The 13,727-nt window shown below is 44.9% G+C and overlaps 1 protein-coding gene across 2 annotated transcripts in view; it reads right to left on the reverse strand.

Annotated features, from left to right (window-relative positions):
- F13A1 (coagulation factor XIII A chain) overlaps window positions 1-9,331 on the reverse strand; it is a 160,731-nt gene extending 151,400 nt beyond the window's left edge. Inside the window, exons 1-2 of one of the 2 annotated variants that reach the window (XM_050789671.1) lie at window positions 9,224-9,331; window positions 6,782-6,929 (exon numbers count right to left, since the gene is read on the reverse strand). In XM_050789671.1, coding sequence (XP_050645628.1) covers window positions 6,782-6,911 — 130 coding nt within the window. In that variant the 5' untranslated portion in view covers window positions 6,912-6,929; window positions 9,224-9,331. Of the gene's footprint in view, window positions 1-6,781; window positions 6,930-8,774; window positions 8,863-9,223 lie in introns of those variants that run through there. The other variant, XM_050789670.1, reaches the window with a different exon arrangement.
- Window positions 9,332-13,727: the final 4,396 nt, after the last annotated feature.

Genomic DNA, 13,727 nt, shown 5'->3' on the forward strand with positions numbered 1-13,727 from the left:
CATAGTGAAAACATATTGTTTATAATTATATATTGTTTATATAAATTATATATATTACATGTGTTTATATTATATAATAGATATAAACAAATAATACATTACAAATACATATTGTTTATATATATTATTTATATCTTTATATATTATATATTGTTTATATATAACAGATATAAGCAAACATATATATTTGTTTATATATATTTGCTTGTTTTCACTATGAAAAAACTATAAACCCATGAGTTTGGTTTTTAAAAATATATTGTTTACATATATAATATATAATTTTTATATATTATTTACATATATAATATATTGTTTACATATTACAAGCAATATTTTATATTATATATGTTATATATTATATATAAGCAAACTTTAGATATACATATATATAAAGTTACATGTATAAAACAGAATTTATTTCATTGCCCATGAGTCAGCCACCCACAGGTCAACCAAGTATTTGGTTCTTATGACAGCTGATAATATCAATTGTTTTAAATTATATCATCTATATTGGTATATTTTTGACATTTAATTTTAAGCATGATGTTTTTTAACATATTACTTTTTCTTGGTGATCTTTTCATTCTCTGTTGCAATATCACTTTAACAAGTCAATGCCTCAGGAAAAACATAAAATCACGGTAGTACTGTAAGTGGGAAAAACTAAGGCAGTGATAAGTAAAACTTTCCTGTATCATCTCTTAAAAGTCCATCTTGGGGACTGGGCGCGGTGGCTCACGCCTATAATTCCAGTACTTTGGAAGGTTGACGTGGGTGGATCACGAGGTCAAGAGATGGAGACCATCTTGGCCAATATGGTGAAACCCAGTCTCTACTGAAAAAAGATACAAAAGTTAGCTGGGTGTGGCGGTGCGCGCTGTAGTCCCAGCTACTCAGGAGGCTGACACAGGAGTATCACTTGAATCTGTGAGTCCGAGGTTGCAGTGAGCCGAGATGGCGCCACTGCACTCCAACCTGGCCACAGAGCGGGACTCTGTCTCAAAAAAAAGAAAAAAAAAAATGTCCATCTTGAAATGATTTAAACAAAGAAAGACATTTCATAAAAAATAAAACTTGGCTAAGAAGTGGAAGATTAAAAGCTACACAGAGAGGTTGAGAGTTTAAAGGAATAATATTCTTGACTGTAGTCAAATAGAAAAGACATGAGGAAGCTTAATGGGTTGTCCAAAGTATTGGGAATAGAGGTGAGGCCCCCAATACCACCGATTAAACAAAATTTATTTCATTGCCCATGAGTCAACCACACACAGGTCAACCAAGTATTTGGTTCTTATAACAGCTGGTAGTATCAAAGACTCTGAAGATGACTGTCACAAAATATGAACATAGACATAAAAATATCATAGTCCATTCCATTGTCCATTTTGCCTAGGAAATGTCCCTTGCCATGGAGTGTGTTCTAGCGAGCATTTATTAATCTAGCATATTGATTCTTGCTTTGTTTATTGGCTTAACAAGACAGTTTAGATGGAAAAAGCCTTATCATCATCCAGGCTCCATTTGCCACAAACAGGAAATGAATTTGCTTCCCCTGTCCAAACCTAGTTCCTGGCAAAATGGAACAGCTCATTGCTAAGCCGCCTTTTTTATTTTTTATTATTATTTTTTTGAGATACTGTAGCTAGAAACTTGGCAGCTCGCTCTTTCAAAGTGACAGCTTTCAAAATGTCTACCTAACACAATTTAGCCTAATTCCAAACATACCGGATAATGAACTGTAAAAGAAAAGAAAAAAATCTCCGGAGAAGCAACTGCCTCCCTGTCCTCCTACTCTTTCTCTAATATGAAAAAATGTAAATTATTGTCTCCCTAGATTGTAAAATATTCTTCAGAGAATGATTATACCTGTCACAGATGGGATCTTGAGATAAGTTAAATGTTTAGGTTTATATTCTAGGAATTCCCTGGTGAACTGAATTCTCCATGCAATTTTTGGTAATAGTATTACTAAACTATAAGCATAAATGCTATCCAAGACAAACTGGTTTGTTTGTTTATTTAACAAAAAAACAAACAGGAAAAAGACCTCTTTCTCACATTTCTTTTGGGTACCCAGAATTTTAATGTGTCCTTAATTAGAATGATTAAAAACATTTTCTTAAGTCGCTTAATTTATAAAGTGTTGCTATTAATACGTCCTGGACCCTATAACATTGAAGCATTGCTCAGGTGCTCAGAGGAAGCTGGAACAAGAGAAATGAGCCCCATACCTGCCCTCTGGTCTATTCCTCTTCTAGCCTGGAGTATCTCCACAGCGTCCAAATGTATCTCCTGTTCCTCATTTTCTCCTTATACCTTTTTTTTTTTTGAAACGGAGTCTTGGTCTTGTTGCCCAGGCTGGAGTGCAATGGCACAAACTTGGCTCACTGCAATCTCCGCCTCCCAGACAAGTGATTCTCCTGCCTCAGCCTCCCAAGTAGCTGGGATTACAGGCACCCACCACCACACCCAGCTAATTTTTGTATTTTTAGTAGAGACAGGGTTTCACCATGTTGACCAGGCTGGTCTCGAACTCCTGACCTAGTGGTGATCTGCCTACCTCAGCCTCCCAAAGTGCTGGGATTACAGGCAAGAGCCACAGTGCCCAGACCTCCTTACCACTTTGTAAAGCATAATTCTGATGATGTATTTCTGCTAATTAGAATCCTTCTCAAGTCCCCCATTATCTGCAGGAGGAAACCTAGATCCCCAAGGCCTTGTTATGGTGTGATACCTGCCATATTTTCCCAGGCTTATATCTTCTCTTCCGTCTTTTAGTCACTCCTCACTTGGCACATACTGTTCCCTCTACTGCAAACACTTTTCCATGTGCTCGCCTGTCAGGAACACTCCTACTCATCCTCTAAGTCCCAGCTCCAATATCCTTGCATCAAGAAGCCCTCCTCATCCTCTTCCCCACTCCACCACACCACTAGACATTGATTTCTGTTATTTCACTGAAATTTGCATACATCACAGTCACAGTCTTTATTACACTGAATTGCAATGATCTTTTATTTATTTTGTCTCTACACTGACAGTTTTTTGAGGCTAGGGACTGACTGACTCAACTTTATGTCCTCAGGGAGAACCTGGAGCAGCTCCTGACACATATGTGAAAACAAGTGTATATTTTTCCAGGAACTCAATGAAAGGAGGAACTGCTGCTGGACATTTCTCAGTCATACATTGAATGCCTCTAAGTGTCTCAGTGACCTTCAATCTAGAGAGGTTTACTCTGCACAAAGAGGAGGCTTATCATTAATTGGTTGATTTAATTCTGACAAGGAGTGGTGGGATGGAGGAGAGTCTCAGGAAGGTATAAGACCCCATTAGCCTGAAAAACTACTAGAACCCACCTACGTTTAATTTTTTCATAGAGCCAGGCTTGCTGTCGAGTTTTAATTCAATACATTAGAACTGTCAAATGGTTCCAATTGCTGCTACAAATGGTCACCTATTGTTAACAATATAAAGCCAAACCAGACCAACAACATAAGGTTTCTTCTGGAATGTTACATTTCTGGCTACACATAACCTTTCAGACCAGGAAGGCAGTGGAGAGATTTTTCAGAAACACCAACTAAGCCTGCAGAGTGGTCTGTTAGAAACTGATACAAATCCAAATCTGAGGAGATCGTCTCAGTACCTTTCCTGGCTACAACTGAATTCAAAGGGTGACATTAAGGATGCCTAAAATCATGCAAGGATGTCAAACGCCACCACTGACTGGCTGGTCCCACCACTGGGATTTCAGTGCCCACCTCAAATATTTCATTTTTTTCTTGAATATCATGGTGTGCATGAGAGGAAACTTACCTGAGTTTATACATTTTAAAATATAGACTTTACCAAAATAATTCTTAACCAAATGTTACCAAAGCTATGACTTAAGGGTACTATATACACTCAGTATACCTTATAACATTGTATATATCACACACAGTGATGGGCAGGACTCACTGCTACAGAACTATTAGAAATGAAAAACCAGCCATTTCCCCCCGCTTCCTCTTCTTGCCTCTCTGCATTTCTCAGTCAATATTACAAGAGCAGCTTGCTAACGGGAAGAGTGGCCACTGAAAAAAATGGAGACAAGAGTTTCACTTGGGGCTAGTGTTTCCGGAGCCAAAGTCATCATCCGCAGATTGGTGACCACGGATACAAGGCTTCTTAGAGGCCACTAGTGGCCACTGGGTGAACTGCATGAAGATGGCATTTTAAAAATGAATGACTATGCTTTCCAAGGTTTAGTCGCTTAGCAAATTTCGTCCCTTAGGGAGAAAACTTGATATATAGTGCCAGAAAACCTGTTTTTAGAACAATTAAACATAAATATGAAATGCAAAGGGTAACCAGGAGATAGACCTCCTTGTTCCGATGGTTTGTGTGCTGGTATATGTGTGTGTGGACAGGTTTTTTCCTGTCCTCGTCTGGGACTTGCTGTCATGATTCTGGCCTTCAGAAACCATATCCCCAGAGCATGTAACACTTATCTTGTCTGTGTGAAAAATATTAAATGAATGCATATGTATGAAATCTGGAGCTCGTTATTAATAATAAATTATAATGCCACTAGATCTGAGTCATTCAATTCACAAGTGATTGACTGTTTGTTCATTCATTCTGCAGTCACTGGACATTCACATTCTTCTGCCAGTGCCTCTAATGGATATTCCAGAATGTCACTTGGGTTGTGGACACATATGACTGCAAAATAAATAATGACTAATTTTTCAGAATAGTTCAGTTATGCTGCTCCCCACCTCTGCCTCCAGAAATCAACAAAAGCAGTAACCCCAGATTTTTTTTTCTTCATTGGCCTACCCGCACATGTTCTCTGACAGTTTTTATGTCTTACTAGCAGCATTTTGTTCAGATGTCAGATTTATGGGGGCTACAGGTTGTACATATTCCCCATAGGAACAGGCATTCCCTGGAGTGTTTTCCTGACCTCGCTGGGGTATGATAAATTGCACGTTCCCAGTCAATGAACACTTATTGGTCATGTGCTGTGGGTCAGACATGATCATAGACACTGCTCACTAGATGCTCATTACAATCTGTGAAGCAGGCATTGCTTCCATTTTGCTGATGGAGAAACTGAGGCTTGGGCACCTATATGACTTTCCCAGAATGAGCAAGAAGGGGCAGATGTGGAGCAGGAAGCCAGGTCTTCTGCCTCTGCTCTCTGCTTCCCTGCACTGCCTTTGTAGAGGTCCCCATTTTTCCCCACCAATCCTGGCAAGCGTGGCTGTGTCCTGACTCCTCATGTGGCAAGGGCAGCTGTGTCATTACTCCTCATGTTCTTACTGCCCACTTCTCCCAGTACCTGCACCCCCTTTCCAGGGGCCCAGAGTCTTTTGTGCCACAGGGGAATTTTGCTAGAAGATGGAATACACAAAGGCAACCTGCGTAATAATTTGATGTCTGTAGGCTTTTCAATTTTATTTGCATTCTTAAAGAAAAAGACTCATAGACTGGGCAAGGAGTGAATATCAACTGCTTACCTTCAGCCTCTATTTCCTAACCTATAACATGAGGATGAGGACTCGTTGATTAGCAAGTTCTCTTAAACCCACTTCTGTGGCTGTCATGGTTGGGTTTTAAAGAGTGGCACCCAGCTGGGAGAGAGACTTCAGAACTACAAGTTCATCTTAGCCCCTCAAACTCTACCACCTGACTGAAGATGCCCTTCTGTTCTGTGAACCTCTTTTCCCAAACTTGGATGGTACTGGATACCTCCCTGATTTCACTATTTGATATCAAATCATCTAGTGTGATAGTAACACAGTGACACCAGTCCACAACACCTGGGCAAGTGTCTGGCTTGCTGGATAAACTGTACGTCCCCTTTCCCTTTGCTATATGGAGCGATGCATCAGTCTGGGCTTTCAGGCATTGGTCTCCTTCTAACGAGGGGAATCAACCACACAGCTCCAGCATGACCATGCTCACCTATCCCAGCAAATGGATGTTTTATCCCCAGTGAAACCCAGCACAGAACACCCTTAGGAGTAAAATTGGATGTTGGTGCATGAATGCTATGCCACTCGGGGACATGAGTCTGAATGTCCCTGTTGTGGCCCAGGGGAATGATGTCTGTATCACCAAACCAGTGCTGGCACCTGGGCCTTGTCACTGCTGACAGGGCTGAGAGGAGGTCAACTGCTGGCTGCTGTACCCGGAGCAGGTTTCTAGGGATCAGGCAGAGGCAAGAGGCTGGGGAAGCAGCTTGCCTTGCCAGCTCACCAGGCTGCTCTGGAGAGAAATAGAGGGCTTCTATCTCTATTACTGTCAGAGTCTGGCACTTCTCCCCGGCTCTGAAATTCACAGCAATGGATGGAAAAGGGAGGAGGGAGAAGGAAGGAGGTGCAAGCCAGACAATCAAAACAGCCACAATATTTTGGAAGTGGAATATTCCAGCTAGAGAAAAATTCTCTACAGCGTTGAGCATTAGGGCTGGAAGAGGCCCTAGCTAATCCAGCACTCTGGTTTTGTACAGGAAATAGTTGAGTGGCAGAAAGACAAAGCAACTTCCCTGAGGTTACAAGGTCAGTAAGTGGCAGACCTGGGACAAGGCTCTGGGTTTCTGGTGCTTTCACCACTTAAAAGAAAGCTTTTGCCTCCTTCCTTTATAAAACCAGAGATTGACAGGGGCCTTCCTTTTGTGGGAACCCCAGTGTAGACAGAGGATGTTTACCTGCAGGGAAGAGGGGCCAGGGCCCAGCTGTGCCTGAACCCAGAGTGGTGGGGAGGGGGCGTATGCTCATACCTTGCAGGTTGACGCCCCGGGGCACCACGCCCTGAAGCTCCAGTGTGGGCAGGTCATCTTCCGCTGCATTAGAGTTATTGGGTGGAACCGCTCTCCTGCCTCCAAAGGCGATTCTGGAGGTTTCTGACATTCTTAACTTTACAAGGTCCTTCAGAAAAAAAAAAAAAAAAAGGACAACAGAAAAGGCATGGAAAGTGAGTAACATTTGAGACAAGGATTCCAAAATAGAGCAACAGACATGTCTGTGTGATAGCACTTGAGCAACACATTTTGTGGTTTGCATAAATAAAAACTGAGAAGTGGCAGCAAGGATTAGTCTAATGACGGAGTACAGTTCCCCAAGGATCCTGGGGAGATTTTGTGTGTGCCAAAACATATGGAAAGCAGAAGAAAAGGGGTTTATTTACATAAATATAAAAATTAAAAGATTTGTGGAGACCCGGATTCCCTCACCTTCCATAATCCTACAGCAGCATCTTTGCAAGAAATCTTTCCTGCCATATGCATGTGCTGTATCTATGTTCATTTCATAGAGATTTATGAGATTATAAGTCACTTTTAAGAATAAACTCACACAACCATGTCCAGATAAATGTTGTCTTCTAAAGCATTCACATTTGCAATTTAATTCAACCAATATTTATTGAGGGCCTACAACATGCCAGGCTGTGATCTAGGTACATGGCATACATCAGAGAACAAAACAGAATTTTTGCTCTGACAGATTATAGTCTGGTAGGGTTAGGGTGGAGCCCGAGAAGAGCCATAAGTAAACCCAGTTAGGGGTCTGAGGAGGTAGGAACTGCTTTGGAAACAGAACCACGTGGAGGAGGATAAGGAGGTGGAGAGGTTGGGCATGCAGTTTTAAACAGGGCTATCAATAGGCTTGCCAACATTTCCCATGCTCCAAGCCTGCTTCCCCTTCCTTTGGAGCTTGTGCAGGCACTGAGCCAGTTTAAACAACACACACCTGAAGGTCAGTGACCAGTAAGTACTTGTTGACCAACTAACCAAATGAAGGGGGACTTTGTTTCTGGGCCCAATGAAGGTTCCCCCTTGATCCCCTGGATTACCCAGTCATGACTCCTGGCGACTTGGCTATTTTCAAAAACCAGGCACACCCCCAAGAGATGAAGAGTCCCCATTGTAGAGGCCACCAGAGTAGAGAGATGGTTCCAGAGACATGTGGAACACTAACAACATGCTAGAGAAAAGACAACCACGCCTAAGGCGTTTGGTCTGAGAAGGAGACAGGAGTGTTTGCATGAGGTGTGAATAGGTACCCATAAGTATAGATAAACATATTTACAGTCATTGGTGAGCTGAGGGGGGAAGGGAGGGAGAAGACAGAAAAAGGGTTAATGATAGGGAGAAGGCTGGAGAGAGCCATCCTCTGGTGGGAAATACCAAAGGTAGGCTGTGGCATCGCTAGGGGTGCAGAACAGTGTTGGAAGACACACTGCTAAGGGGAAGAAGTGGGTTGCCCCAGGTGCACGCCTGGCTGGGTGAGTGCGGCGGGCAGGAGCCCTCGCTTCTGGGCGTGTCTAAGGAGGAGATGTGGCTGAAGTTAAGCTCCAAATTGGGATGGAGGAAGGCGATGCGCAGGAGTAGGGAGCCAAGCCGGGAGGGCTGTTCTCACTTGGTCCCACTCCCCTCACCTTTTGTGTTCCAGCTCCATAATCTGCTCCCCTGAGGAAAGGGGGCTTGTCCCTCGGGGAGGCACCCCCAACTCCCCCATCCCCATTTGGTGGCCTTCCAAGCAAGCAACGGCTTCAGGAGAGCTGCGTGGAGAGCCTGAGAGAGTCCCGCTCAGAAGCTGGGCTGGGCAGATGCGGAGTTGGGGGCGGGAAGCGAGGATCGGGCAAGTGGGACTGCCTGTGACCGGCGCCACAGGGCCCAGAGCAAGCCGCTTGCGGGTTCACCCAGGAAACCGAGGTGCAGGAGGCGGACGCAGCGGGCCCCTGGCTCTTAGGGTGCAGGGACGGCAGCTTACCTGCCGGCACTCCCCTCCAGAGGTGCCCTCGCGTGGGCTTGCTCTGTGCGCCTCGGGGACTTCCTCAAACGGACTCCGGAAAGACTAGACAGCTGGCTCTTAAATAACTTCCTAAGAGGAACCCTCACCCTCCTCCCCTGTCCCACAGGGTTTTCTCCTCCCCCTTCTCCACAGCTGGAGCCCAGCAAGGGAGCTCTGAGGATTTTCTATTTACTTCATCCTGGCCTGTTATCCCGGCAGGTGCCTCCTTCTCTCCCACTTACCCCTCTGATTCCCAATTTCTCATTCCTGCTTCTCCTCCCCATCCCCACCCCTAGTTCTGTCCCCCCAACCCCCCCCCCCGTTACTGGGAGTACCAGGCAAGGGACCCTGCAGTGCCAGGAAGTTCCCACCCATTCCTTTCGGTCAGAGGGTCTGGGAGGGTCTCCTTTACAAAGGAATGCTTTTACCTGGCAGGTCGGCTGCTACTGTGGCTTGGCAGGAGGGGTCTGCCCTCCCACAGACAGGTCACCCAGACAGTTGTGACCATGCATCCAGTGAGAGCAACGTGTCCCTCCTCTGCAAATAAGGCATGGTCTGCATTCCTGAATCATCCCAGAGCCACAGCCACCGCCTAACCACAAGACTTCCTGCAGGAATGGGATGCCTGGCCCCAAGGAAGATGAGTAAACATCTTAATAGTGCCATGCATATTAGAAAATCACACTTTGTTTTCTCTGAAAATCATTTTGGTGCATGTTCAAAAATTAGAGAGAAAGAAAAGAAAATGTTCCTCCTAAAATTTCCCTTCCCTTCCCTTCCCTTCCCTTCCCTTCCCTTTCTTTCCTTTCCTTTCCCTTTCCCTTCCCTTCCCTTTCCTTTCCTTCTCCTTCTCCTTTTCCTTTTCCTTTCCTTTGCTTTCCTTTCCCTTCCCTTGCTTTCTCTTTTCTTCCTTCCTTCCTTCCTTTCTTTTCTCTCTCTTTCTTTCTTTCTTTCTTTCTTTCTTTCTTTCTTTCTTTCTTTCTTTCTTTCTTTCTTTTTCTTTCTTTCTTTCCTTCCTTCCTTCCTTCTTCCTTTCTTTCTTTCTTCCTTCCTTTCTTTCTTCCTTCCTTTCTTCCTTTCTTTCGTCTTTCAGATGGAGTCTTGCTCTGTTGCAAAGGCTGGAGTGCAACCTCCACCTCCCGGGTTCAAGTGATTCTCCTGCCTCAGCCTCCCAAGTAGCTGGAACCGCAGGTGCACAGCACCATGCCAGGCTAATTTTTGTACTTTTAGTAGAGATGGGGCTTTACCGTGTTGGCCAGACTGGTCTTGAACTTCTGACCTCAGGTGATCCACCCTCCTTGGCTTCCCAAAGTGCTGGGATTACAGGCATGAGCCGCTGCACCCAGTCAAACATGGCTATTTCTAACCCTCTTTACTGTCTTCAAAATTCTGACCCTGCCACTCAATCTCCTGATGTTATAGAGAAGAAAAAAAAAAAAGATGCCCTTGGTTAGAAATGCTCTCAATTTTCTGCTACCAGATCTATGAACTCACCTGCAACCTTATCTATCTTTTCCTCTTTCTTCCTGTTACTAAAGTTGGAAAGGTCCCTCCTCCCCCCTGCATCTCCAAACCAGGCTTCTACATTGCCTTGTTCTCCAGGGCTTTGTTGTGTCTCTTATTCACTCTTCCTCTTGTAGCTTCAAGTTCCTGCTTGCTAACACTGTGTCTTCTCAGCATTCATGCAATTTCAGGTCTCTTCAATATTTATTTAAAAACCTCCCCCAACCTATGTCCCCCCTCCTGCTGTTACTCCTCCTCTCCTCCCCTTCATCACTAAGTTTCTGCCATCTGGCTTCCACCTCATCATTCTACTGAACCTGGAGGTCTCCGAGGCCTGTGCTCAGGCCAAAAGACAGGATTCAGTTCTTATTTACCTGACCTTTTGGAAGCGCTGAACTCTCTCTTTGAAGACATTTTTCCTAGGCCTCCTTGACATTGAACACTGTGGTTTCCTCCAGCACAGCACAATATTCCTTGATTGTCTCAGTAACTCCCATTGTTTTAAAGTTCCATCTATATCCCGACACCTCCCAAATCTGGGTCTTTAGTCAGGATCTTTTCCAGAACTGCAGATTCCCTTATCTAAGTGGCTACTGGCTATCCTCGCTTGTCACATTCCAGTGACAACACACGCTCCTCATGTCTAACATGAGATGTATCAGTTTCCCTGAAAACCTGGTGCATCTCAGGAGTTCCCTACCTCAGTGAATACCATCACCTTACACGAAGGTGGTATGCCAGACATGTGGGCATCATTCTTGAGGCTTCCTTGTTTCTCTTCCTCAAACATCAAATTCGATCCCTGAGCAAATATTTTCTATCCTACCTCTTAAATAACCCTTGAATCTACCCATGAACCCCTTTCCAGCCAATTCTCTACAGTGCAATCAGAATGAATATTTCGGGGCTCAAATCCGAAATCAAATTATTTGCTCAAAGCCCTTATATGGCTACTTCTCTTTGCTTATTGGATAAATTGCATGCTTAAACTGACAAGGCCCTATACAAGCTAGACCCTGCCTCTAGCACTGCTCTTTCCCTCAGCATTCATACAATTTAAGGTTTCTAGTATTTTAAAAAACCTTCCCCCAACACCAGTCTCCCCTCCCCACCTTCCACTGTTGTTTCTCCTCTCTTCCTCTTCATCACTAAGCTTCTGCCATTTGGCTTCCATCTTCCTTCCCTACCATCTTCCTCTGCCATCTTTCTTCCCTGCCTGGCCTCCCTCCACTGACTCCCCAGATGTCTTGTGAGGAGTTTACCTTGTTGTAGTGCTCCTCACACTGCATGATCATGTTCTGTTTCCTTGGCTGTACCCGCACTAGACTACAAAAAGGTAGGGACTCCAGCCAGAGTTCCCTGGAGAGAGGCTGCTGACCACTTAACTATCCAAAGTCCATCTTTGCCACATTCCTTGCTGAGTGCTACAGAAAGGCCCTAAAGATGTCTAGCACTGCTTCGCCTCAGCATTCATACAATTTCAGGTCTCCTCAGTACATTTTTAACCAGCCCCCCAATCCCTAACTATCATATTCTGGTAGTTCTCCTGGCAAACATCAAATCTGAGTGTCCAGGATTCCAAGATACCCTCACCCATGTGGGGTTGGAGGATGATCATCCACCCTGGTACCCTTCAGATGAGGTTGTGCAGATGCCAGGTGCCCCCGGGACTTGGGGTTGAGTTGTGCATTCAGAACAGGATTGTCCCCCTCACAACCACCTCCACGGTGTCAGTTTTGGCCTTAGACTAATAATTGGCTGTGTGAACATACACACACAGTGGTTGGCTTTCTGACTCCCCCAAGCCACTAACTTCATAAGCATCATAAATGCAGTGGCTTCCCTTGTGCTTAACAAAGTCGATAAAAATGTGTCCAAGGCACCAAGCCCTAGAATGTGGCTGAAGCCCATTCATTTTACAGGGCATTTCCTCGTGGTTGTATGACTGAGACATCAGAACAAAGGATTCCGGTTACACAACGAATCTTGAACTGTGCTAGGGATGCAACTTCCACAAGTGCATAGTCTCTGAGGTCCTTCAGGATGGGATGATGTCTTCTATTTCTGAATGCCCCTTGCCTGGCATGGAGGTGGACCGACGTAAATATTTAAGGAATATGACAGATGAGGTTCATCCAGGAAAACGAAAACCACTTTAGGTCTTTCTAAAAGAAGGAATTTAAAGTAGAGGATTGGTTACACAGGTGAGAGAAGAGACTAGAAACCAAACAGGAGAAGGTGAGTCAACTCCACAATTAGCAACGGCAGAGACGAGTTGGTGTCATCATAGCGGGAGGACTGAGGGTAGGTCAGGCACTGGAACTGTGTGACCTTGTCTGGTAGGAGCTTTAGATGCAGTCATTACAAGAAACACTGTATGGGGTCAAGAGGGAGGAAAGAAACATCCTAGCTTGCCCCTTTCTTCCCGCTCCCTCTCCCTCCCTTGTCTGCCATTTTGCCGAACTCCACTAGAATCAGTTGACAAAGCACTCTGGAAAACACCGCCTGCAAATTTAGCCCCGCCATTTCTGTGTTGGGGGCCCCAAGGCTATTCCCAGGTTCTGTGATTCACTAGGAGGACTCACCAGACTCGGCCACCCACATGGCCACGACCAGATACAAACGTACATATATTATATGTACTACACGATAAATCATGACAAAAAGATACAAATCCAAATCAGCAGAGAAAAGGCACTTGGGCAAAGTCCAGAGGAAACCAGGCAGAAGCTTCCAAAGGTCCTCTCCTAATCAAGGCACAGGGGCTGTGCCTACCAACCCTGGCAATGAGTTGTGACAACACTCATGTAATGTCATCTGCCAGGGATGCTCACCAGAGGCTCAGGGTGTTTATGGGGGGCTGGTCACATACGTACCCTCTGCCTAGCTCATCCCCATTTTCCAGACTCCCTGAAGGAAGCAGGTGTTGAGCGTGAGCCACACTTTTTATACATTTTAGGCCTAGCCAGCCCCACTTGTCAGTCAGGGAACAGCGGGAAGACTCCTGAAGTCCAAGTTCCCAGATGCCAGACAAAGCCACGCTTGCAAGTACGGCTTTCTAAGCCAGTTTCAAGTTTGCTATGTTAACTCTTTTCTGCCCCCATACAGGGAAAGGGTGAGGAAAGCCTCTCTGGGCAAACAGTTCCAGGACTGCCACAACACACTGCTCTTTCGTCATGGCATGGTCAGTCCCTCACATGCGATGTCAATAGGCCTGGAGCATGAGGAGACTCCAGTGGGAACATCACAAGGCTAATCCAGTTCTGCACCTACTTTCTTGGCCTGACCAGCTCAGTATGAGACCTCCAAGGAGACTGGCACTCCCTCTGGCTGCACGGGCCTGAGCATACCTTCTCACTCTTCTGCAGCTGAAGGGGTCACCCCGTTGCCTCCCCAAGAAGCAGGGTAAGAATGCCTAAACACATCACT

This window comes from Macaca thibetana, chromosome 4, assembly GCF_024542745.1.
Source record: "Macaca thibetana thibetana isolate TM-01 chromosome 4, ASM2454274v1, whole genome shotgun sequence".
NCBI classification, from domain to species: domain Eukaryota; kingdom Metazoa; phylum Chordata; class Mammalia; order Primates; family Cercopithecidae; genus Macaca; species Macaca thibetana.